Below are 27906 nucleotides of genomic sequence, written 5' to 3'. Positions count from 1 at the left end.
TTGTTCAATCCCTGGTTGGGGAACTAAAATCCTACATGCTGAGCAGCAACTAAGGCCACAGCTAGAGTCTGAGTGCTACAATGCAAGATCCTGTGTGATGCAACGAAGATCCCACATGGCCACAACTAAGACCCGATGCAGCCAAATAAAGAAAAAAAGAAAAGAAAAAAGCGTATAATGCAAGTAACTCATTTTTTTAATCACCGATAAAGGTTTAGGGAACAGAAAGTCATGCTGTCCATATATCTTTCTATTTCTAAGCCTTATCTTTATTTTCCCTATAATCTTGCTCCTTAGAATACACTGACTTTGTTTTTAAAACAATTTTAAAACCCTTGGTTGACAGATGGTGTGGAAATCAGTAAGGGAATGCAGGTGGTAGAAAAGGAGAGTCACTAGCGACAGGCAAAAGGTCAGAGTCATCACACCAAGATGACACACAACATGGTAACATTTATTTCAAAACTTAAAAGTCACTCCACGTTAATAAATACTTCCAACACTGAATGTAGAAAAAGTACTGTGCATGTTCTAATACAGTTTACTAAAGAATCACAGAAAAGTAGTCTTTCACCTCTTGGCCAATGAGAAAACAATCTGGGGGTAAGAGTAGCCTCAAGGATATTGTGCGGAATTTGGGGAGGGGAAAGGAGCTGCTAAAATCAAGAAGAACTTTCTACTCTTCTTTTCTCACTAGGGCCTTAAAATTAAAAATCGAAAGTTGGAAAATACACCTTCGCAAACATATTTAATTTCTTTCTCAATTTTGGTTTAGAATCATTAGTTGGCAGACAGGATAAAAAAAAAAAAAAAACTGGAAACAGGTACACAATCTGGATCTAGATCAGACCCCTCTGAATGATGATGGGCCCATGAGGCCCCTTGTTGGCCAAGCAGGAGATCGGACAGCTTGTGCTTAGAGCACATGGTTTAAGGTGTGACGACAATCTCAACAACTCGAGCACTGAAGGCATGGTGTGATGTGACCACACATTTGCAAGCTACATCCATTTGCAAGCTAAACGTTAATCCTTTCAAAGCTGTCTTTGTATAAACTTATCATCCCATCAGCTGGCCTGTGATCTAAGTCCTCCACTCTCTGGAGCTGGGGTGGGGGGTGGGGGAGGGGACATTTGAATCAGGCAGCTGTCCAGCCCCCTCACCCAAGCAGAGACCCCAGAGAGAAAACCCCTCTGGCCACTTTTCTCTGTAAACACTCAAATGAAACAGAATCTCACAAATTTGGAGTTCCTGCTCCTAATTAGAAATGCTCTCTGGAAAGAGGCAAAGATAGCTTCTTAAAAAAAAAAAAAAAAAAAAGATAGCTTCTTGTCTGACCAGCCCCCAGTAGAGTGCAACACGCCTGCTCTGGGAGGCCTCGGGGAGAGGAGAGGACCCTCAGCTACCCTTGGCTTCCTCGGGTCTTTTTCTCAGAAGACAAAACTTTTCAGACTGAAGTCACAAGGCTTCAAGCTAAAAACCACGACTGCAGTATACTAGCTGTCAGGAAGTTTCTGGGGAGGGCAAAGAAGGAAGAAGAGGGTTCTCCTTGGTGTTGATACATGAACTTGTGCCAAGAGCAGGGGAAGGCAGCAAAGGGGAACAAAAGAGGTTTGTGCTAGTGCTCTTAGTACAGATGGGCAATGGCTTTAACGGGAAAAGTTGTCTCAGGTTCTGAAGGCCAAGACCTGGTCATGGAGGGACTCCAGCTGCCCTGCCATGGGTATTGGATTGGCAGGCTTTTGAAGCTAGGGAGGACAGGCCTCCCCTAGTTCAACTCCTTCATTTTCCAGAAGAGGAACCTGAGGCCTGAGAGGGTAAGCAACCTCCCCAGGCCACACAGCTTGGCATATCTGCCCAGGGGACACAGAGAGTGGCAGAGAGGCTTCAGCAACTGATGTGGTCAGTGTGGGCGAACATCACGCAGCATGCGGTTAGTTACATTCAGGACCCCCGAGGATGACAATATCCCACCCCTGGGCCTTCTGTTGCAGAAGTGGCCAGGCCCTGGACTGAGTTTATCCATGTGGTTCCCTCAGAAGGGAGTGTCTTCACTTCCCCGTCCGGGAGGCCACCTGGATGGCTTTGATCCACTCAATGCGCTCCTTGGGGGTGGCTGCTTGCAGGAAATAGTGAACTTCATCAGCCGTGATGATCTCAAAGAGGTTCTCTTCTTCACTCTTCTTGCCTGGTGAGAGAGAAATTGATGACAGTGAGCATGGGCACCAGAAAGGCCACCTAGTTTGCCCTCCTTCTGCAAGCAATTTGTTCTAAGGAAATTAAATGCGATTTTCAAACTTATCATTATTGTATGCTTATACATTTATATATGTATGATTAATATGTGTATATATATATATATAGTACTTATACAGACAGGTATGCAGTATGATTGTGTTTGTGTGTTTAAGAAGTAAGTAAAACACTCAAGGAAAAACATTTTCTTTTATAAGCAAACTAAATTTCTCATTTTTGCACACAGTGTATAATGAGTAATCTGTAATAGTGTCCAGTGAGCGAAAGGTACTCCACTCACAATATAAATCAAAAGCTGGCCTCAATATTAGTTTTCTTAAAAAAGAAATTAGAAAAAAAAGGATGTGCCCCCGGTACCATCAGTGCAGTCTAAACTAGTTTTTATCAAGCGCTAAGTGAGCGTCTCCACTGAAAGATCAGAAGGCAGAAAACTGGCCAATACAGTGACAAGGCGCAAAACACATTCATCACGGATCAAAAAGAAGCACACTGCCCACCCTGACAGTGAAGGATGACTCTAAGGGGAGAGGGGAGGGAGCAGATCCAGGAATAGTTAAAATCTAGGCACTTGAAGCTGCAGCATTTCCAGTCCACCTCTATAGCATCACTAGCCCAAAACGACAAGAGAAACCAGGGTCTGGGGGTCTGACCCGCATCTTCCTGCTGACACTACTCACTCATTCCTGCACCTGAGAAGACGGTCATTTCATCACCGAATCATAGACTTGTGATCAGGACCCAAGGGTCAGCTGGTAGGACTCCATCATTCTCAGAGAAGGAACCAAAACCCAGGTTAGGCAACTCACTCAAAGTTGTGCCCCTAACTAAGTAACCTAGACCTAACATAACCCCACAGCACTTCCTGTTCCCCACACTGCCTCCCGGCACAAATGTTCCTCTTGTTGTGGGACATTTCCTATTTTGTAAAGGTGCACTTTGAGGAATGTTGGGCTCCATCACAGGCATCAGGAGGTAAAAAGTCTCCCCACCCATGCCAGTTCTGAGGTGACGGGTTTTTCTCAGCATTGTGCTAGGATGTATTCAAGGCAACCACAAAACCACTACAGCTCCCCAAGACCCAGAGAGCCAGGACAGCAGTTGAGAGAGAACAGCTTTGGGTCTCTCTGAAGTTTTCAGACAGTGAACTCATTCATGCCTGAGTAAGGGAGTAAGTGAGGGAGTGGTTGCTGTTGGCTCAGGGTGCACAGGTGTGGGAAGGGAGCCCAGGGAGACACACCTCTCTCCCCCCAAAATTCATTCTTACCATCTGGGTGGCTCTCCACTGAGGTCACCACACAGCCTCTCAAGCGAACCGCTCCCAAGGGATCTTCCCCCTAAAGGAGAAAGGAGTCCTTCATTATGTTTCCAAAGTAAAATATAGGCGTACACTTGATGCTCTTGGTGCAGAAGCCACACAGACTCACTGTGGTTTAGAGAAGAGCGGAAGGAGATTAAAGGGAACCCGTTCTGGATCCTCCACCCCTCTTCCCACTTCACACAGCGGGGAAGCGGGGAGCTGGACGAGGAGACGCAAGTCAACCTGAGCTTTACATCTTGAGGAAAGTGACAACTGGGAGAGGTAGGGAGGCCGAATCATCTCCCCGCGGGAGAATGGCCAGGTGTTTCCAGAGTCCTTTGGCCTCAAGCAACAGACATAGTAGTAGAACCCTCATAGGAAGGAATCAAGAGAGCCCTGTAGAAGCTGAGGACCCAACCCAGATAGACATAACTTATTAAGGAAAAAGCCCTCTTCTGAATAGCCAACAGCCTAAACGGTTGGGCTCAAAAGATGCTCTCATTGAAATAGGCCTAGAAGAGGGATTATCACTTTTTTGCACTTTAAACCAAGAGCACAGTGCTAGGTTGGTTGAGTTCCTCTGAAAATATCAGCTTGGGATAAATAATAAAAAGTTGTGTTGTGTTGATCAAATAAATGACCATATAATGATATTTTCTTCCATCCCCTGAGATTCTGCTGGCCTCAAAGCCTAAGGTCTCAGATCTTTGCAATAAGAAGGGGTTGGAAAAGGTAGAGGAGGGTGAGGAAAAAGAAGAGGGAGGGTGAAGATGAAGGGAGCAGAGCAGGAAGGACCCGGGCAGCCCTGTGATTAGGAGCAGCGCAAGCTTCTACTGGGAGGGTTTATGGAGCACAGTTTCTCACCCCAGCAGGGTCGTAGTAGTGCAAATAGGCAGGGTCTTCTCTCAGAATGAACTTCCTCACTTTCCAGTTCTTCCGCCTATGGCCCTATATCCAGGATGAACATAGAAAAAGGAAGGATGAGTTTTTAGTCTCACTCAGTACACATAGTCCCTACAGGATAAGTCTTGTTGAACTGAAAGAAGAAAAAAATAAAGATGATATTCTAGCTCCAGGAGAATCCAGGCCACAACCCAGGCCTTGTCAGAGATAGCACTAGAACCAATGAAAAATTTAGATGTTATTAAATTGTGGGTTAAATTATTTCTAAGATCATCTTCCAACTTTAGCATCATATAAGACAGCACTTTGTATAACATACTATGTTAGGTAATGTGGGGCTATCAAGAGATTTAAGACATGGCCCTGCTCTTCAAAGAGTTTATAATCTATGTGGAAATATAAAATAGCAAATGTCCAAATCAAATAATCTCTATAGATAAGAGTTTTTCAAAGGATTTTTCATTTTATTTTACATATGGTAATGTAAATTTCCATAGTACCCTCTCCATACATCTCACCCTCTCTTCCCCTCTCCCCATGTCCATAAGTCTATTTTCTATGTCTGTTTCTCCACTGCTGCCCTGCAAATAAACTCTTCAGTACCATTTTTCTAGATTCCATATATACAGATTCAAAGGATTTTTTTTAATTTACTATTTATTATTTGGAAACTTCATTTGAGGTTTTTTTTTCATTGAAATATAGTTGATTTACAGTGTTGTGTTAGTTTCCAGAATACAGCAAAGTGATTCAGTTATACACACACACATGTATATTATTCTTTTTTAGATACTTTTCCATTATAGGTTATTACAAGATATTGAGTATAGTTCCCTGTGTATTGAGTATAGTTCCCTGTGCTATTCAGTAGGTCCTAGTTTCAAAGGATTGGCATGTCAAAGAGAGCCTCATAAAAACCTTCACTTATCCATGTGGGACACACAGGAGTTAGACGGGTGAGAAAGAGGTGGGTGGGAAGACCATTGACAACAAAAAAACCGTGGTATATTCATATTCAGACCCTGATGAATAAGACCATCAGGCTAGAAGGCAGGTATAGCAGAGGCAAGTTTGGAAAAGTGGAAGGAGACAGTAAAAATAAGACCCAGGGGTTGTTGTCACTGACAGCTTTTGAGTTGGAAGCAAAAAGATTACTGTAACACTTTAGGAAGATTAATATGGTGACAACATACAGGATGGATCAGCTAGGGATTAAAGATAAAGCCAGGGGAAATATAATAAGGTAGAAAGAAGACCATCAAGAAATGATTACAACAATCCCAGCATAAAATTAGTAGGGACTACCAACAGGGAGCCAGAGAAGGCAATGGCAACCCACTCCAGTACTCTTGCCTGGAAAATCCCATGGACGGAGGAGCCTGGTGGGCTGCCGTCTATGGGGTCGCACAGAGTCGGACACGACTGAAGTGACAGCAGCAGCAGAAGCAACAACAGGGAGCAGCAATGGAAATTGGAAGCAGTAGTGGTTGTGACAGACACGATGAGGGAGAACAGGACCTGGCCCTTCCCTAGAGAACCATTGACTCTTCCAATGTCAAACGCTGCCATTGTCTAGACTGTGGGTTTTGAGGTAGGATTTGTGTCTGTTTCTCTTTGTTCCTCCCAAGCCCAGCACTGCGCCTGGCATGTGGGAGCCACTTCGCATGTTTGTAATTGCCTTGAATTGCCCAGTTATTTCAATTAGCTGATAGTAGTTGTTTAAAATGTTGTGCTAAACCTGATTCTATGACTTCCTACAGTAAATTCAAGTGACTTTTAACTCCAGAAGTTAAAAAACTTAGATTAGAAAATATATAGTTTCCATGTCGCCAACATGAAGAATATTATGTGTTATTTCTGAAGCAGCATGTATTAAGAGGCACATACAGAAAGCTTCCAAAGTTTTTCTCTGTGTTTGTATAGAAAGCAATGGAACATCTGCGATTTTAGCAAACGATGTCTCCTTCATAATGCCAGGTCAGAGCACTTTCAAGAATGGGTTTAAGTTATTTGGCAGAGCATTTGGTCAAGGAGCTCATCTCCAAAGAACGCTTTACTTGCCTGAAGGATGGAGCCAAGAACACTGCAGAGTCATATTGGAGAAAACAGAATATTTCTATCTGCAATATTATATGACTTTTGTAAAGCATCAACTTCTAAAATTCTTGTCGTGAGTCCCTGTTCTTTGCCTTAATTGACGTTACCCATAGGCTAACAGGACTTCCCTGGTGGCTCAGACGGTAAATTGTCTATCTACAATGCAAGAGACCTGGGTTCGATCCCTGGGTTGGGAAGGTTCCCTGCAGAAGGAAACGGCAACCCACTCCAGTACTCTTGCCTTGAAAATCCCATGGATGGAGGAGCCTGGTGCAGGCTACTGTCCATGGGGTCGCAAAGGGCGCTGCCCCACACCATTTTCTCCAGATCTACAGGCACACAAATCATGTTCTCGTACACAATCAGTGGGTGAGTATCAAGCACTCAGGAGTCAGTGGAAGAGGAAGGCACAGGAGGCTGTGAAATCAGCCAGCCCTGGCCAACTACCGCATTGTCTTGAGGTCCTCACTGGCACATGATGTGAGGCACTAAAGAGTTGTCTTTCATTGAATGAGTGTTTCCTGAGGCACTTTAAGGAATGCACGCACAGCTGGGGTTTCCAAGAATTGTTGCTGCTCTGTCAACATCTATGTGCTACATCATTTTATATAAGGGATTTGAGCATCCATAGATTTTGGTATCCATAGCGGGTCCTAGAACCACTCCTCTGTGGGTACTGAGGAATGGGTGTACCTACATTCAACTTAATTCACTCTAAAAATGTTTATCGTCTATTACAGACTAAGAAGGATGCTGGACTCTGCAGCAGATACAAGAAAAATATGTATAACACATTGTCCTTTCTCATCAAAGAATCTACATGTGGTTGAGAAATGAGGTATTTTATTCATCATAGTCACGGAGAAGGCAATGGCACCCCACTCCAGTACTCTTGCCTGGAAAATCCCATGGACGGAGGAGCCTGGTAGGCTACAGTCCATGGGGTCGCTAAGAGGCAGACACGACTGAGCGACTTCACTTTCACTTTCCACTTTCATGCATTGGAGAAGGAAATGGCAACCCACTCCAGTGTTCTTGCCTGGAGAATCCCAGGGACGGGGGAGCCTGGTGGGCTGCCGTCTACGGAATCGCACAGAGTCGGACACGACTGATGTGACCAGGCAGCAGCAGCAGCAGGAGTCACAGAATGAATTGTATAAAAAGGATTATGCTGAATATAATCCAGTATCATTCATCCTCAAACTGGCTATGTCCCCCAAACAGAATTAATGCCTCTGGAACCAGTGAATGGGGTAGAATGAGGGTAGGGACTGACCCCCAAGTGGATCCATCTACTTCCCACCTATAAAGTGTGGAGCACAGGTACCCTTTTTTGAGATAAGGCTTCTGCCAGGTAACCCGGGCTAACTCACAACAGAAGACATAGGGTTGATTAGTTTTTTTGGTACTTAAAAAGATTTTCAAAAATCTCTCAGATGATCCTGCTGTGAGCTAGGATTATACACCACTGAGATAAGGGACGGGAAACATTAAAGGGGGACTATCAATTCAAGTAGAAGAGGTTTTTCTTCCCTCTTCCTCCCCTAAAAATTAGAGATGGGGGGAATATTAAAAAAGAACAAAATTCCTGAATGAAAAAAAATTGTTTTCTTCATGTTAAAAGGAGGTTTATGACTATTTAAACAGTGATATTTTGATAATAGGATAAACTAACTTTTAAGAAAATGGTTAGCTCTGTAATTCTTTACATTGGCCACATACCAGAATCTCTTGGGGACCTGTAACATACAGAGACTCTGATTTAACTGGCCTGGGGTGCAATTTTAACAGATCCCTGGAGGGTTCAAATGTACACCACCTGAGCTATTTAAGGCTGACCTGTACCTATCAAAGGCCACGTAAAGAAGATGAAGAAAAATGGAAGGGGAAGCCTACATCTAGGCCCACTACTTTCAACACACACTCACACCACAACCCTCAGCCAACTTTTGAACATCCAGCATCTCCATTGCATCCTTTGCCCAGACCTCACTCCAGTCCAGCCTGGACTTCATCTATCCCTATTCAACCTTCATGTTCAGTTTTCTCAGGGCTCCACTCTAAATTAAGGCTTGTCAGATCAACTCACTCAAGAAAAGTCATTCATGGCTGATAGTAACATAGAATTATAGAAGATATCATAAGGAAATAATGAAACTCCTTTCCAAGTGACTCCTGCCTTAACAGCCTATGATCAGAGCCATATACATACAAACATTTGCCAGAACCAAAGAGGAAGCAGGTGATGTGCAAACTCTGCCTGTGGGCAACCTCCAGAACCTACCCTGTGTAAGGCTGAGCCTGCTCCTTTGCTCATTCTTTAATCTAGTCAGTGGGCGTACAAGTTATTAGAATAGTCTGGAATTCTTTCTAAACTACGCCTTTTTTATTTCTTAGGACCCTGTTCTCTCAAAATATAATGGGAAGGTAAGTTTTCCGCATTAATGCTCTACTTCTAATGAAACTAAAAAATGTCTATCTATACTTAGTCAACCCAAAGTTCTCCTTTTTAAATGTAAATATATGCTCAACTTTGGTTCTTCCCTCTTTACCCAGAAGTTCATGCTTCTATCATGAGATAAGTCAAATCTCTCAGTCCCATGAAATCTATATACAATGCACAGAAATCTTGCAGCAGCCAGATCCTCTCTTTTCTTAACAGGTACAGAGCAGTGCTTTTGAGACAGCTCATGATACAATCACAAGGGGCAAGACCTTGGCCTCATAAAGCAGCTTAGGCTTCTATGACAACATATACTAGCATCAGTTGTTTCACTCTGAATATTCCTGTTTTCCAATTGCTTATTCTCTACCAGGTGCTGACCCTGGCCTCCTCACTCAGCTCCAGCCATTGGGTTCTCTTACCTCTTGGTGTCCCATGCCTTTGTACTTGGTAACTGACCAGAGCTCTTCAGCTCACCCCAGCCCCTGTCTCCCAGACTGACAGTGGCTGGTACCTGATGATACCTGATAATGACTGAGTCTATGCCCTCTGACCGGATTTGACCTTCATCTGTTGCTGCTCCTGCAGAGCTGGCCTGGGTATGGTCTCATTGTGACCTACCCACAGTCTGCAATGGTACTTCCTTGCTCTCAATGGTTTATGATGCTCCTCTTCTGGGTGCAGCTTGTTTCTATTTCCTGGGTACTTTGTAGGGAGGAAGGATAGGCCAATGGAAGAACTTTCATTGTGAAACATCTCTGTCTTTTGGATGGCATCTCTTTGCCAACTGATATCCTCCAACTAATGAAAAGTTCAGCATTTTCCTGAAACACTGATAGAAATTTCCCTATTTTTAGGTGCTTCTGCCCTGCCTGCCTCAGTCCTCCTGACCTAATGCCACTTTGATCATCTACTTAACTATTTGTCTCTCTTTCACTAGGTCAGTTTCATTCTCTAGTTGACGATTCACCAAACAAACAAAACACCGTTTGATTGTATAGAATACAAAGGGCCTGGTTAGGGAGAAAGCCTAGGGTAGAATATAGGGACCACTCACCTGCTTCAGTAAACATCCTTGCTTGATAATGACTCCTCTGAATTCTTCTTTTAAAATCACATCATCATCACTGGAATTCTCTTCACAGAAGAACCCACTGTCTGGCTGTTAGGGAACCAAAGAACCAGTTTATTTTTCCAGTCTTAGGCACAGTGCTAATTATACCACCTTCCTCTCCCCTCTTCCCTCTAGCCACTCCTTCTCCCTGTGATTCGCATCCCAGCCTGAACTTTGAAGGTTATCCTTGGTTAGCTTGTTTCCCCTCCCCACTTTTATTGTTTCTAGATGCTTATTTCTTCTTCTTTTTTTGTTTTGTTTTGGCTGCACCATGCAGCATGTGGGATCTTAGTTTCCCGACAAGGGATCAAACCAGAACCCCCTGCAGTGGAAGCATAGAGTCTTGACCACTGGACCACCAGGGAAGTCCCATCTAGATGTTTATTGCTTGTTGCTAGATGCTCCCTTGTCTCCATGCAATTATGATCTTGTCCATATACTTCATTTTCCTGGGTTCCCCAAGCTGTATTGGATGTCTAGCTCAGCACATCTCTCCCTTCAAAGCCTTCCTTCTCTAGGGACCTCATGGCCACATTGCTGAAAGCGAGCTGGCTGGTTTATAAGACACTGTCCATACAACATAACCTCCATATGCCCCCTGCCACTCGGCTCCCCCACTTTAAGAAACCAAGAGCCCAGGTCCAGCCACATCCTTTGAGTTCAGGCAGGAACTGGGCCTTGCTCAGCTAAACGAGACTAGTGAATCACACAAGCCACTGTGCTTGGTATTTTTAGACCTACATTTTTTTTTAGAGTCCTACATTTAAATAGCTATAAACAACCAGGTTGAAATTCTGAAAAGAAAAAAATATTCTGATAGAGGAATTTCCCCAAAGTGAAATGAAACTCTCTTAGGTACATTCACTTCATTTTTATAAGTAGCTTCCTTACTTTTGTGTTCTGACCCCAAATAGAAACAAAATTGCCAGAATCCCCCTAGAAATACACTGTTGCCAGATGTTCATGTGACCCAAGATTTAAGTCCATGTTGTACCATACCGTGTTTCCCAGCCTGTGGGAAGCATGCCACTGGAGGTACCCATGATGACAGGGGGAAGGGATAAGGATGAACATACTTTGTATTGAGTCACATATTTCAATGTATATTTGGACTCCCGGGGGCCATAATTTTGCCGGTTATTTTTCCTTCCACTACTGGATCTACTTTGACTAAATGGGTGCCTGGCATGTGCTCAGTCCCTAAGTCACATCCAACTCTTCGTGACCCCATGGACTGTAGCTTGCCAGGCTCCTCTGTCCTTGGGATTTCCCAGGCAAGAATACTGGAGTGGGTTGCCATTTCCTTCTCCAGGGGATCTTCTCAACCCAGGGATGAACCCTCATCTCCTGCATTGGCAGGCAGATTCTTTACCACTGAGCCACCAGGGAAGCCCCACCTGGCATGTACTGGGGCCTAATAAGCTTTTACAAAAGAAATTCTTGCTTAAAATAGAAATAAATATAGCAAATTTTTAAACAAAAATAAAGAAAACTATTCAAGTAAACAGTATCTTCCTTTAGACTAACTTACTGGATGTGATAGGCATTATGGAGAGGGACAGCTGTCAAGTCAAGGACATGGACCAAAGTCGTAGGGATAGGTGCTTTCTTTCACATCAGCAGATATTAACTGAAATCAACCTAGAATGCACCCAGGTCAACCCCCATGCCCGGAGGAGTAGATGGGTAGCTCCCTTACTCACAAAGTAATAGAAGGCATCAGGGTTGTCCAAGAAAGGGTTTTCAGCAGTTCCATCCACCGCGTTCTTGGAGAGGTCTCCAGCGGGCTGCAGGTACCCTTCGTTGAGCAAGGAGGAGGCGATCACGAGGCCTTCCTGGCGGTTCCGAACAGACTTATTGGAAACAAGCCAGTCAATGACACAGTTACCTGGATGGGACCATCAGAAAGAAGGTTAATTCTCTTTTTCAAAGAACAAGGCACAGACAGTTGCCCCTAGAGAGCTGCAGAGCACCCAGCTTTCTTACTTGTTTCATCTTCCCTGTTACTCCAAGAAGGAAAAATGAAATTATTGAGATAGATACCTGGAAAGAAAAGGAACCATGTAAATGGTTTTAAAAAACATCTACATGCTCCTTAAGCAGCAATGCATGAGTCTTCCATTAATGACCCAGAACTTCTGCTGAGAACTTCAGTAATGGCTATTAGGGAGGCCCCCCGGGGGGAGTCTAAAAGGAAGATCTGGGTAATGAGTAAGTGTTGTAACAAGTGCCTTGCTGTGGGGTCAGCACAGTGGAGCTGCTGGGTCAAATCTGCAGGAAGGCGTGGAGGGGTGGCTGGGGCAATGGGTACTGTTTCACAGAGGAAGTGACAATGTTTATCAAGCATTTGCCTAGGCAGAGGCCGAGGGAGAAGCAGGAGCCGAGGGAGCAGCAGTGTGAACAGACTCAAACAGGCATGAGGGATCCCTTCTGGGTGCTGATGGGAGAGGGGCCGGTGAAAAGAAGACAAAAGAAGACAAGAGAGAGAGGAAGACATGGGGTGGGTGGGGAGAGCTTTGATGGTACATTAAGAATTTGGCAATGAGGAGCTGTTGCAAGTTTTTAAGCAGAAAACAACATGTGCTAGTATGTGTATGTCCTAATTTAGAATTTTATGCCATCCCTTACATCGAATGTCACACCTTTGCAGGGTCTAGCAGGGACCTTGAGAAGTCATTCAATCAGCCTTCTGAATCAAGGGAAATTTGTGAGGAGAATAAAATGAAATTGACCCACCAACTGGGTTATTAGCAGGCTACAATGAAGCTCTGTATTAAAAATATTTTGTACAACCAACAAGGACCTATTGTATAGCACAGGGGACTATACTCAGTATTTTGTAAAAATGTATAAGGGAAAAGAATCTGAAAAAGAATATATATATGTATGTGTGTGTATGTATAACTGAATCACTGCGCTATACACCTAAAATTAACACAATATTGTAAATCAACCATACTTCAATAAAAGTAAATAAAACAAATTTCTTTCAAACATTTATATATATGTATAAATTTATGTTATTAAATATACTTATACATTATTACAAAATACTGAGTATAGTTCCCTGTGCTCTACAATATATACTGTACAAATATAGCCAACCAAAGAGCCAACTTAACAGGCCCCAGGTCATCAAAGCAGTAAGGTATACCATCTTTGAAACAAGAGTGAAGGCAGTTAGTTGATAAGAGCACCTTTCATGAATTTCATATACAAAAGGCTTTGCCCAGTTTTCTTTCTCTGGAAGGAAAAACTAATTAATACTGCATTTCTGCTTTTAATCCTTGCAGTGATCCTGTAAAAGAGGTAGGGAGGTAAGTACAGACCTCTTTTAAGAATGACTAAATGGACATGAATTTGAGTGAACTCTGGGAGATAGTGAAGGACAGGGGAGACTGGCAAGGACAGGGGACCTCATGTGACCATGGGGTCACAGAGAGTCAGACACAACTTAGTAACTGAACAACAACAAAACACTATGCAACCTCAGACACCCCTAATTTGTCACTTAAGTCTAACATTAGGTGTCTTGATTCTTATTTATCATCTTGCTCAACTCTGTGTCTATTTCAACATTCTGCCATTTTCTGGCAAAAAAATGACCCTTTATTGATATAGCTACAACTTCTAAGATTTTACCTTGAACCACAAAGTATGGGCCTACCTTTCTTTCTCTTTCCATGCTGGGGAAGTCCAACGATCATGTCCATCGGTCTGTGTTCCATGACACCAAACCCCCCCACCTCGCTCCACATCCCCCTACACACACTCAAGGCTGAGCGAGACCTCCATAATGCCTGCCCCAGGAGCCCCACATCAGACCCACAAGGCCTTTTACCTGTGAAGCAGTGATTGAAAATCTTCTTGTCCTTCTCTAGGTTCAGTTCTTTTACTCCTTTCTCAGTGTCTTTCATGGACAAATACAAGGCACTGCACAGATGAAAACACATGGATGAGCAGGAGCGGTTCAGTATAGCCCGTCCTCTCTGGGACTTGCCAGCTTGGAGGGGCTGGCCCTGAGCACAAGCTTCCCCCTCCCCAGGTGAAACCTGAGCCTAATCTCTCCACTGGATCATAAGTAGGTCATTAGAAGGCAGAGCTCATACTTGAACTCTGCGGCCTGCACAGCATTCAGCAAAATGTACTGGGAAGGTATTTAATAGCTCTTAAATTCACTAAATTTTGTTGATTTAACTTTTAGTATCTGAGATGGAGAGTTATCCCCAGTTAGGTGTCAAAAGATTAAAGGTTCTCAGGCCTCAATACTGATGTCCCAGTTCTTTGTGCCCTTTAAGAGACCATCTGGTGTAGACATTTGACTCCAAGAAAGTGAATGTGTTTTGGTGGGGTGGGCTGCCGTCTATGGGGTCGCACAGAGTCGGACACAACTGAAGCGACTTAGCAGCAGCAGCAGCAGCAGGGGGGAGTTGCAAGGGGTTAGAGTTTTTTGGTTTGTTTTTTTTAATGTGGACCATTTTTAAAGTCTTTATTGAATTTCTTACAATATTGCTTCTTTTTTTAACATTTTGGTTTTTTGGCTGCAAGGCATGTGGCATCTTAGCTCCACAACCAGGGATCAAACTCGCACCCCTGATATTGGAAGGTGAAGTCTTAACCACCGGGCCATCACAGAAGTCCCAAGAAAGTGAATGTTTTGACTAAATTTATCCTTTATCCTAAAATTTATAAGAGATAAAACAAAATAGTGAGATTTTCTCATTTTTACCCTTGAATAATAAAGATAGCCTTATCAGAAAAATTGCAAGCAGCAATTTTGTGTGTCTTGTGGCTCCGTGTAGCACAAACATCATTCCCACTTAGCTCTGACAGTTGTGGCCAGAAATGCAGTCACTGGACCACCCACCCAGCAGCTACAGCTGGACTAGGCAACTCCTCTTGGGTCTTTACCAGAAAGCTTTCTTAACAAGAAAAAGCGCTCATTCTCTGTAAGCTCAATGTGCAAACTTCATCAAACTCCTATGACCTGCCAAATCCTGCATTAGGTGTGCATGGGGCTTTTTCTATTCTCTTCCTAGGGACTTCCTGCATTTGGTAAACAGAATCCTGGATAGATGCTATAAGTAGTCAATATGAAATTCTTACTGGTAGAGCTCCTGTTACAGGGTATGTGCCACATAAAAGCAAAAACCAGTAAAAAATAAAGACACTCCTAAAGAAAGGGACTTAAGTGATATCAATCTTTAGGCAACAACTGTCACCTGTCAACTATCACCAGTCAACATTAGAGGTCACTAAGCTAGGTCGGGGCACAAATGGTTTCTGCCTAGGAGAGATATTCACTCTTGCTGAATATGTAAACTTGAACTTGAAAACCCTTACCTGCATGATAGTTCCTATCTTTTCCTACCTATGTATAGATCCCAAAGCTTTCTATTAAGAGTAATTTACTATAGCTACTTTATAAATGCAATGATGTATTATCTCTTTCTCTCTTCCCTGCTTTTTCTCTATCTCTCCTTCTCCCTGTCCGTCCCTCTGCAAAGATTACACAGACATGAGGGAACTCCCATGCCTCCTCTCCTCAGCTGTTAGGCTTTGGAGATGCCATGATCACTCCTTCAGAGCCAGGTAAACATCTTAGTACATCAAGTGAAAATACTAAGGACTGGTAAGGGTGTGTACAGCCTTCAGAGGTGCCCAAAGCAGGCCTTGGAGTCGGGTCTGCTGTGGGATTGCCTCAAGGAGTGGGGTGGAAGGAAGGAAGAGTGAAGGAAAGTAGACATAGAAAGTCACCTTAAGTCAATCGTTTCCGGCAGTCGAATGGACCTCCTGGTGGATTTTCTTGCAAACTTCTGGCCTCCTTCAATGCATTTAGTGGCCTTCTTGATGTCCCGAACCCAGGCATCTCTCTCCTCCAGGAAGGCTGCCTGGAAGAAGTGGTCCTGCTGTTTGGTTGTAGTGATCTTAAACACAAACTGAAATCAAAACACATCCCATTAGGAATGACTCCTTTCAAGGGGGTGAGGGCTTTTATGAAGCACAGGAGTTGAGCCAACCTTGTTCTGGAAATGCTTAGCCAAGAAAGACCCAAATGCCCAGGGTTCAGGATGAGTGGTGGGCAGAGGGACTGGCCCAGGGAGCTCCATTCACATTAGTAGGCTATGCAAAGGTCAGCACCTGACAAGGTCTTCATCGCAGTTAATGACATCAACTCACCATCCTTTTTCCAAAGTCCTGACAAGGGCTAGTCAGAGTGCTTCCTTTCAAGGGAATCATTCCTTTCGGGCTGTTGTCACTCTTCTTCTTATAGAATTCAATTCCGTCTTCTAACAATACAACCCACATGGGTTTCCAAGAGTTGAACATGCTCCCCTGTGATGCCAACAGAAAGATTCGGGTAAGGATGTTTTCTAAAGCTCTTCTGTAGATGCCACAGGGCTCGGTAAACAGCCTAACTTTGGCCAGTGTGGATGCAGGCGACCCACATTTGTGTGACCAGGGGAGAAGGGGAATGCCATTCTTCTGGAACTTCTTTAAAAATTTTAATATAAAATGTATACACATCTATCATTAGCCCATAAGCCTCTCCTGGGCCATTACCAAGGGAATATGGTATGGATCTCAACTCTCCTTCTTTTGCATTTCAGACTGACTTTCTGCAGCATATTTTCTGCTCCTAACCCTGCCCATTGTTTTCAGTTCAACTTAAGGATGGCAAAAGAATCTACCTCAAGTGCCAACTCAGACTGCATAGTAGCTGGTGCTTGAAGCTGGACTCACTGGAAAAATGCCATTAATGGCAGCATGGAAGCTCCACTTACTTCCATCCTTTGGTCTAATCAGATTTTATCTGGGTATGAATGTCAAGAAGAGACTCAGAGCACAGCCTTGTGTATAGGCCTGGCTAGGAGGGATGAAAATCACTTTCAGAATGGTCTCTGATGCCAGCATGGTGCTATCATGTCAATTCTTACTTTAAAAGTTTTCAGTTTGGGTTGATGCCAACTGCGCCTTTAGTGACAGATAACCATTCTGACTAGGAAGTCTCTCTTTCTTGTCTGTACTTTATGAGGACTTTGGAAAAAGAAGAGAATAGGGTTCTTTGCCTCTCATCTTTGAACTCCTGATTGTCACCCTGTCATGACTACCACAAAAATGGAATTATCAACCAGTTCCTAGAAGATCCTTCTGCTTATCTTAAAATACCAAGAGCCTCTATATAAAGGTCCAGTTGCCCAAAAGGAAGACTATTTATGCAATGAAGATAAATACTCATGGAACTATCATTTTGCTGGTCCAAGTGCTTCCTTTGTTTTAGTTACTGAAAAAAAAAGTTTCTAATTAAAACACACTATCTCTTTTCTGTACAGGCAGAATAACCATTCATGCTAACACTGGATTATTTCCCTTTTTTAAAAAAAATGGGCAAGGTCGGACACTATGCCAACACATGAAATAATTTCAATCAAATGTCTTTCTGTTTTACATCTACTCAGAATATAAAACACTCCTGCAAATCAATAAGAAAAAATACAAATTATCTATTTTTTTAACGGGCAAAAAACTGGAAGAGGCGTTTCATTAGAGATGGTATCCAAAAAGACTCTGAAAATATGTTCAATATCACAATCCATCAGGGAAACTCAGATTAAAACCACAATGAAATACCTCTGCACACACACTAGAGCAGCTAAAATTCTGAAAGATTGAGAAAAGCAAGACTTCACAAAGATGGTAACTGGAACTCCCATACCTGGCTGGCAGGAGAGCAATATGGTACATTCAATTAGGAAAACTGTGGAGAATGTTCTAATTCTTAGAATATATATGTTGATACACTTAGACACAAGGGAGCAAGATGTCTGAAACTTATTGTCAAATATCTCAGCAAAAAAATATGTGTATATATTTATATAGGAATATGGAGTGATAAAGCAAATGTAGCCATGCATTAACAATTAATAAATCTAGGGAAAGAGTATATAGCTAATTGCACTATTTTTTCCAGTTCTCTATGAGTTTGAAATTTTTCTAAATAATTGGGGAAAAGTAATAAATAAATTAACAATATGACACTAATTAAAACACACTATCTCTTTTCTGTACAGGCAGAATAACTATTCATGCTAACACTGGATTATTTCCCTTTTTTAAAAAAAATGAGCAAGGTCAGACACTACATATTAAAATTTGGGATGTACTTTTAGGAAATATACAGACAAGTCTAAAAAAATTAAGTATCTGAAACTAGTAAAAGATCTACTCACAGAGCTAGGAATAGAAGCTGGACCAGATGACTGCTGAAATGCCTGTCAAGGCTCAAATTTTAGATTCTACTTCATGCCTATCAAAGATTTATAAATGCCAGAGTCACTCAGGGCTTTTGACCTTCAAACTGGCATAAAATGAGAAGTCAGCCAACACTGCATTCCTTCTGTAGACAGTTTAAATAAAACTACTATGCGGCCAACTGTTCAAAATGAGCTTGTGCTCTCCTAATTCAAGTGTAGCCTCAGGGTCTGTCTGCTCACTCAGAGGAGGGTGTCATTTGGGATTAGGAACCTTTGTGTTCATTGAGGAGGCTGATATTGGTAAAAGCAAGAGAAATCCCGAGAGCTTATAAAGTGGGGACTTTCTTCCAGGCTTGGTGGTGGTTAGTTAGGTTGCTGCTGCTGCTGCTGCTAAGTCGCTTCAGTCGTGTCCGACTCTGTGCAACCCCTGAGACGGCAGCCCACCAGGCTCCCCCATCCCTGGGATTCTCCAGGCAAGAACACTGTTAGTTAGGTTAGGATGATGGAATTCTGGGTCATCACTCTGGGCATCTGCCAGCTTCTCCCTGGAGTAACCTGACAGCACCTCCCCTCCACGATCCGTGTATTTACCCTTCTCTGTCCTTAACTCTCTTGGTGCTCACACAAGAGCAAACCCTGAAGTGTGATCACAGAGTGTCCATGCTAGAAAGACATTTAGTATCATCTACCATCACCCTCATCACACAAGTAAGAAAGTTAAAGCTCGTTTAAGTAACTGGGCCTAGTATACTCGACCAGTTAAAGTGAAACCAAAATTAGAACCCAGGTCTACTGATACCCAACTTTATGTTCTTTCTACTTCCTCTTAGATGCCATCTCCATTCTGGGTCTCACATAAATTTCAGTCATATTGGAATCTAAATCAATTTTTAGGTCACTTAGCCAGCTATATATATATGTGTGTATGTGTATAAAATCTTGTGTGTGTGTGTACTTATTTATGTCTGACTCTTTATGACTCCATCAATCATAAAACATATCTAAATCATAAATCACGTCATAGTATGATCATATATAAAAGGTATGTTCTATGATACTGTACACATATAAGGTTTATACATATAAATAAATATATATGTGGCACATGTCTGCTTTCTTCCATTATAGGCCAAAATCTATACAATTACGTGTCAGAACCAGCAAGTTTTAGGTGCTAAATCAAATTTAAAGTTTCCAAGTGAGTCACTATATATCACCATGGAAACAGCTAGTTTTGTGCATAAAAGTCTGACACTGAATGACACGAAAAGAAGACAACTTAAAGGTCAAGATACTCGACCATATAAAAAAATTGAATTTCTGTACAGTAAGAAAGCAAATGAACAAACAGCAACAATAACAACAAAAACGCTGAACAACTGAAAAACAAATTAAAAGGTGTGGATATTTATAACAAATTATCATATAATTAAAGATTAATATCCTTAATATATTTTTAACCCTTTAGAATCAATAAGATATATACAAACCCTATCAATATTTTTAGATGGGCAACCGATATAAGCAGGCAATTTTCAAGAGAAGAAACATCTGGGTCCAATAAATGTAAAAATGCACTGCTTCAACAGCATTCAAACAAATGCAAATTAAATAAAATATAGTCTTGTTCTTTAATATGTTTTTTTAAAAGATTTATAAAATATATGAAGATTTGGGGAAATTGGCATGTGGAGGACAAAAAGGAAGCTCTATGAGTCAGCACTTTGATATGGGATGTCAAAATGAGTGAAGTCATTTGTGGGCTATATAAATAGAAGCATAGGAAAGTAAGAAAGGTTCTAACTTTAAATGGAGCCTAACCAGTAGTGATCATGGAGATAGGTGGCCCAAACTCAAATCCCAGCTCTGCCAAATTCTAGGAATGTGACCTTGAGGAATGTTTAAACCTCATTTGCTACATCTGGCAAATGCAAATAATGCTACTACATATTTCTTAGGATGATTGGGAGATTAACTAAAATAATCCATGTAAATTGCTAAGGGCAATATCCAGAACATAATAAGCACCCAATAAAACCTACCTAGTCTCTGTAATTCTGTGTTTATAGATATACTTCAGGGCTTTCCTGATGGCTCAGTGGGTAAAGAATTCACCTGTAGTGCAGGAGACATTAGAGACACTAGTTCGAACCCTGGGTTGGGAAGATCCCCTGGAGAAGGAAATAGCAACTCACTCTAGTATTCTTGCTTAGGAAATCCTATGGACAGAGGAGCCTGGAGAGCTACAGTCCATGGGGTCACAAAAGAGTCGGACACGACTGATTGACTGACCATATAGATATAACTGGAGAATGAAACTGAGTTCAGGAAGCCTCGAAGTTGCAGATGAAGTGAAGCCTGTTCTATACTCCAATGAAAATTTTTTTTAAAAGAGAGAAAAAATGGCATCTCTCTTGGGAAATTATTGGAACTCACAAGTTTGGGCTCAAAAGGGGACAGACAGAGTAGATGAGGGCTGTCTTCAGAGGTGTGAAACAATGAATTGTTTTGAAGTCCCAGCAGGTGAAAGTTTCAGGAAAAAAAAAAACAGTTTGTTGCATAACTTACGGGAGAAAGTCAAGTTAGTGAGTTCCCTGGCACAAGAGGTCTTCTAGCATGTTTGTGAACAGATTAGTAAAAGAAATGCAGGCCACAGATGAGAAGTTCAATTAAATACTTATCAAAATACTTCACATTCCTTTCAATCCTCAGATTCTACACATCTGTTCCAAAAACATGTTGTCCCTATTGTGCCTTTAGTCTTCTAATTCCTTATCCTCATCTGAACACTTGGCCCTCATCTGCAAGAAAAACAATAAAAAAACAACCCCCACAAAACCCACAAAAACCTGCTTAACATGAATGTCTAAAAATGACTTCATTAGAAATTTTTTAAGTTACTATAATATGAACTCCTGACATTTTGGTTTCTCTACAGTTTAGTTCAGTTCAGTCACTCAGTCATGCCCTGTTCTTTGTGACCCCATGGACTTCAGCACACCAGCCTTCCCTGTCCATCCCCAACTCCCAGATGGACATGTCCATTGGGCTGGTGATGCCATCCAACCATCTCATCCTCTGTCGTCCCCTTCTCCTGCCTTCAATCTTTCCCAGCATCAGGCTCTTTTGAAAATGAGTCAGTTCTTCTCATCAGCTGGCCAAAGTATCAGAGTTTCAGCTTCAGCCATCAGTCCTTCCAATGAATACTCAGGATTGATTTCCTTTAAGATGGACGGGTTGGATGTCCTTGCTGTCCAAGGAATTCCCAAGAGTCTTTTCCAACACCGCAGTTCAAAACATCAATTCTTCAGGGCTCAGCTTTCTTTATAGTCCAACTCTCACATCCATACATGACTACTGGAAAAATCATAGCTTTAACTAGACTGACCTTTGTTGGCAAAGTAATGTCTCTGCTTTTTCACATGCTGTCTAGGTTGGTCATAACTTTTCTTCCAAGAAGCAAGCGTTTTTCAATTTCATGGCTGCAGGCACCATCTGCAATGATTTTGGCGGCCAAAAAAATAAAGTCTGTCATTGTTTCCATTGTTTCCCCATCTATTTGCCATGAAGTGATGGGACCAGATGCCATGATCTTCATTTTCTGAATGTTGAATTTTAAGCCAGCTTTTCACTCTCCTCTTTCACTTTCATCAAGAGGCTCTTTAGTTCTTCTTTGCTTTCTGCCCCAATTCCTAGTCCCAACTATTTTTCTCCAGATGTTGGCAGGTGTTGACAATCTGATTTCTGGTTCCTCTGCCTTTTCTAAATCCAGCTTGAACTTCTGGAAGTTTATGGTTCACGTCCTGTTGAAGCCTAACTTGGAGAATTTTGAGCATTACTTTGCTAGCATGTGAGATGAGTGCAATTGTGCAGTAGTTTGAGCATTGTTTGGCATTGCCTTTCTTAAGGATTGGAATGAAAACTGACCTTTTCCAGTCCTGTGGCCACTGCTGAGTTTTCCAAATTTGCTGACATATTGAGTGCAACACTTTCACAGCATCATCTTTTAGGATTTGAAATAGCTCAACTGGAATTCCATCACCTCCACTAGCTTTGCTCGTAGTGATGTTTCCTAGGGCCCACTTGACTTCACATTCCAAGATGTCTGGTTCTAGGTGAGTGATCACACCATCGTAATTATCTGGGTCATGAAGATCTTTTTTATATAGTTCTTCTATGTATTCTTGCCACATCTTCTTAATATCTTCTGCTTCTGTTAGGTTCATACAATTTCTGTCCTTTATTGAGGCTATCTTTGCATGAAATGTTCCCTTGGTATCTCTAATTTTCTTGAAGTGATCTCTAGTCTTCCCATTCTATTGTTTCCTCTATTTCTTTGAGGAAGGCTTTCTTATCTCTCCTTGCTATTCTTTGGAACTCTGCATTCAAATGGGTTTATCTTTCCTTTTCTCCTTTGCCTTTCCCTTCTCTTCTATTCAATTTGAGCTGGTGGCTCAGAGGTTAAAGCATCTGCCTGCAATCCGGGAGACCTGGGTTCAATCCCTAGGTTGGGAAGATCCCCTGGAGAAGGAAATGGCAACCCATTCCAGTATTCTTGCCTGGAGAATCCCATGGATAGAGGAGTCTGGTGGGCTACAGTCCATGGAGTCTCAAAGAGTCAGACACGACTAAGCAACTTCACTTTCACTTTCTCTTCTATTCACAGCTATTTGTAAGGCCTCCTCAGACAACCATTTTGCCTTTTGCATTTCTTTTTCTTGGGCGTGGTCTTGATCCCTGCCTCCTATACAATGTCATGAACCTCTATCCATAGTTCTTCAGGCACTTTGTCTATCAGATCTAGTCCCTTGAATCTATTTGTTACTTCCACTATATAATCATAAGGGATTTGATTTAGGTCATACCTGAATGGTCTAGAGGTTTTCCCTACTTTCTTCACTTTAAGTCTGAATTTGGCAAGAAGGAGTTCATGATCTGAGCCACAGTCAGCTCCCAGTCTTGTTTTTGCTACTGTATAGAGCTTCTCCATCTTTGGCTGCAAGGAATATAATCAATCTGATTTCGGTATTGACCATCTGGTGATGTCCATGTGTAGCATCTTTTCTTGTGTTGTTGGAAGAGGGTGTTTACTATGACCAGTGTATTCTCTTGGCAAAACTCTATTAGCCTTTGCCCTGCTAATTGGTTTCTCTACAAATGATGATAAAGCAGCCTGCACATTTCAGACATTTGCTTTTGTACTGCGGTAGAAAAATAAACAAAATGCTATCTTTACTCTCAAAATGCTCATAGTCTAACCGGGGAGAGAGTGACCTTGACCTGCAACTCCAGGTCAGTGTGATAATGCACAAACTGAGAGAGGCCTTCCTACATATGGGCAGTTTTACAGAAAGAAGTCATGACTCATTGCTGAAGGTGGAGAAGCTTGATTTTGTGTGGAACCCCCTCCCAGACACCTCCCTTCACTTCTCCTTTTCCTCAAACTTCTCTTTTCCCATGTTGACATACAGCTAGAATTCAAAGGAAAACTATTTGATGGTCAAAACTATGTATTGAACTAAAGCAGAACTGTGAGTTGGTATCATCTACTCTCCCATGCTCGTGGGAAATGTTATTTTAAGTTTGGTGTTACAGTCAATGAAGTCCTTATTTCTGCTACATCATAGATTGCATCATTTAGTCATCCAGTCTGATCCATGACATCACGGGTATAACATCCCAGATCAATGGTCATTTTGTTCCTGTGTGAATACTTTGAAGGCAAGGAAACTAATTTGTTCAGCAGTGTATTTTTTTATATAAATATAAACTTTTCCAGGTTGGACAATTTCTCAATGAAAACATATTATGTTAGCAATAGAGAGATGACACAAATGTTTAACAGCATGGTTTCTGGGGTCTTAGGGATTTAGGTTCAAATTTCAAGTTTGTCTCTTCCAGGTTACATGACCATAGGCAAGTTACTTCATTTTTTCCAAACCTTAGTCTCCTCATTTGTAAAATGAAAATAATATAGTACCAATTTCCCATTACTACAAAGATTAAATGAGATAATACACTTAAAGGGCTGATAACTTACATCTAGCTTATAGTAGATGCTCAAAAAATGGTAACCATATGGGCAGATAAGATAGCACAGTTTTGTAGGCAATACTTTGAAGTCATTCTGGCCTAAGGTTCTCCTGGGTACCACCCATCACAACAACAGCACTTTGGAAAAGAAAAATCACTGCAGTCTGGGCCCATGAGGGCCACATAAAACATGGTTAGGCATGGCTTTCTGTGACACTGGGATCACACTGCTGGGTTCCAGTCCAGCTCTGCCACTTAATAGTTGTGTGACCTTAGGCAAGGCCCTTTACCTCTCTGTACCTTACTTTCTGGTGGCTCAGTGGTAATGAATCTGCCTGTTTATGCAGAAGATGTGGGTTCAATTCCTGGATCAGGAAGATCCCCTGGAGAAGGAAATGGCAACCCACTCCGGTATTCTTGCCTGGGAAATCTCATGAACAGAGGAGCGTGGCAGGCTACAATCCATGAAAGTCAGATCTTACTTTCCTCTTCCATAAAGTAAAGGTAATAGTTGTACCCATTATATGTACATAAAGTGCATTAAATGGTTAGATCTGTTCCTGCTACAAGGTAAGGGCCACATATGCTGGCTACTCTGACAATGATAATTCAATGGGTGCATATCATAGGCGATTATTTCATGGCATCTGGAAGACAAGGTTTGGAAGAATTGTTGGGCGGAGACCACTGAGTCCTGCTCTCTGTTTTGCCCCAGGCTTTTCTACTTCGCTTCCGTCTTTTGCAGCCATTTTCTTTCCTTAAAAATCCCTTGTCCTCTCTCTCACCACTCCTATTCCTGTGCTTTCCCCAGCCTCACAGGCCACCTAAATTCCTAATACACTCTTTAGATCAGTCCTGCCATTCAACATGATGGCAGAATGGTTGTCATAGAAACAACAGTTGATTCCATAAATTGTGTAGAAATGAGGTTAGTTTGGGAGGTGACTTGGTGGAGTCTAAGTTATTGGTTGCATATAACCTGCTCCTCTCTCTTCTTTTAAGCTATTATTACAAACATATTCAAATCAGTGGTATGCTTTCAAGGACCTCCAAAATATGTTTATGCTTATTGTCTGAAGTAACCCCCTAATCAGAGACAAAGAGAGGTTGAGGTCACTGCACACACTCTTGCCCACAGTCCAGTTTGTCCAGACCCCACTCTGGCTCTGCGAAGTTCATCTCACCTTCCTTTAGCTGGCTGGGGAAACCTGCCTTTCAGAAGGCTGCCTGGGATCAACGAGATGGTGGTAGGCTTTGCAGTTAGGCAAGCCTGGGTTTTAATCCCAGGTTGTCCTCTTATCAGTTGTTGGATATGGGCAAGTCACTTATTCTCTCTGAGAAACTAATTTATAGAGCTAAAAATACAAGTATACAATATAAGAGCAATTTTAATTACAAGATGCTTAAATTGTTTCTAAAACAAACAGAAAACCTTTGCAGAAAATGTTTCCATTCACCTGCTCTTGTCAGGATACTAGCCTAAGCAAGCAGGAAAGAAATAGCAACATTAATTATTACTGGTTCTCAAAGAGATTATTAGGGCCTACTGCAAAGTATCTACATACACCTCTGTGTGTATATGTGCACCTTTTCCAAAGGATGTTTCAAAATATGGCTAATGAAACAGAAGACCCGCTGAGGGCTCATTTGTTCTCTGGCACCTACTTGTAACTCTCACAACCACAGACACATTGCTGCTGCTGCTGCTAAGTCGCTTTAGTCGTGGCCGACTCTGTGCGACCCCACAGACGGCAGCCCACCAGGCTCCCCCGTCCCTGGGATTCTCCAGGCAAGAACACTGGAGTGGGTTGCCATTTCCTTCTCCAATGCATGAAAGGGAAACGTGAAAGTGAAGTCGCTAAGTTGTGTCCAACTCCTAGCGACCCCATGGACTGCAGCCTACCAGGCTCCTCCGTCCATGGGATTTTCCAGGCAAGAGTACTGGAGTGGGGTGCCATTACACATTACAAACCCTAATTTAGGGTTTACTCTGAAAATCCCAGTGTACTGGAGACAGGCAGTGCCAGGAGACAGGGAGTAAGTTTCTGATCCCAACACTGTCGCAGCCATGTGACTTTGAGCAGTCACCAGCTTCTGGGTCTCAGCTTACTCTTGTGGAAATGAGGGAATGAGGTCAGATGGTCTAAGGTCCCTTCTAGATTTAAATCAAAACAGAATCAGGCAGCAACGTGAGCAGTTTGACCCCCTCTTAGTAGAACACTTCAGGCTAAAATTCAGGTTAAACCATGAATGGCCTAAACAAAGTCCCACTATGCACTCCATCAATTAAAAAACTGGGCCTCTAAAGGAATGTACTGAATCCAGTTCACTTCTAACACCCTGAGCTCACTTGGGTCAGTGTGAGTTACTTGCTCATAAAAGTGTTGTCCACAGGATGCTAACAAGCCTATGTGAGAACTCACCCTCCTGGGAAGATTCACAGTGGTGCGGCACACACCCACCATCAGAAGATAAACCAGCAGCGCTAATGAAATTCAGTTTCCTGATGCCTAACCAGTGAAACTGAGCTTTTTTGAGTAAACTCCTGTCTCTATTTTCTAACCTTTAAAATGGTGTATCTACCTACCATCTTAACAGCATGTTATACAAATTCACTAAGAACTACAAATAAAGACATTTCAGTCCAATAAAAAAAGATAAATAAGCTACCATTACCATATCACTATATCAGCTCATCTTTAATCATTTGCTTCTTCTTCCTTTCCAAAAAAGTAAACAGGGGGAGGAAGAATTTAACTAACAAATGAGTAGTTTCTCCTAATAACCTCTATAACAGGAGTGTGAGTCTTCTGGCATAACACACATGCATACTCTGGAAAAGGATGCTCTAAATCATGAAGGATTTCTAGACCCTGCATTCTGGAATTCTCAGTCCCACATAACCAAGCTATGCTGACACCTGGGGTGGAACCTTCCACCTTTAAGAACCAGAAGGCAGTGGAATGCATACTGGCTTCTCCCCACAACCTTCCACAACCTGCAGTACTCTATTTCAGCGGTAGAGAGTGCAAAGCTGGACCCCAATCCTCCCCCACCCTATGCCCAGGGTCACCGACGCAGGTGACTCTTTGCTTACCTTCTTCACTAGATAGCCCTCCCTGATCCGTTTTGGTTCCATGTCGGATGGACAGACAGCCGGGTGCCCTCACAGATGAGTCGTCTCAGAAGCTCACCCTCCTCTGAGAGCTGGGGCAGTTGTGGGCTGCTTTTCTAGAGTGAGGTCTCTTTCACAATTTCCCCTCTGCGGGCAATCTCGTGATCACATCCTCTTCTCCTCACTGGGGTGGAAGATCAGAATAAGGAACTGCAACTTGAAACAACCCATTCTTTGCTAATGTTGGAGACTTACCATAAGTACAGTTGGCTTGAATATTTACCTGAGGGTCAATTTTTATTACCAAAAACAAAAGCGTTCTCCTAAAGGGAGAAAAATAGGGAAAGGAAGGCGAAAGTGAAAAAGAAAACCCTACTTATGGAAATTGTCCTG

General features: G+C 42.3%; 1 protein-coding gene across 1 annotated transcript; it reads right to left on the bottom strand.

Moving 5' to 3' along the window:
- On the bottom strand, window positions 1–27688 carry PLEK (pleckstrin). The gene is made up of 9 exons (XM_055539128.1): window positions 27496–27688; window positions 16291–16446; window positions 15868–16049; window positions 13952–14043; window positions 11814–11998; window positions 10054–10158; window positions 4418–4501; window positions 3521–3590; window positions 1–2188 (listed from the first exon to the last, which is right to left on the bottom strand). The coding sequence occupies exons 1-9, from the start codon at window positions 27535–27537 to the stop codon at window positions 2052–2054; spliced, it is 1053 nt and encodes a 350-aa protein (XP_055395103.1). The 5' UTR covers window positions 27538–27688; the 3' UTR covers window positions 1–2051.
- Window positions 27689–27906: the final 218 nt, after the last annotated feature.

This window comes from Bubalus kerabau, chromosome 11 (genome assembly GCF_029407905.1).
Source record: "Bubalus kerabau isolate K-KA32 ecotype Philippines breed swamp buffalo chromosome 11, PCC_UOA_SB_1v2, whole genome shotgun sequence".
NCBI lineage: Eukaryota > Metazoa > Chordata > Mammalia > Artiodactyla > Bovidae > Bubalus > Bubalus kerabau.
Note: the sequence above shows the minus strand (reverse complement) of the source record. Positions and strands in the feature narration are given on the sequence as shown.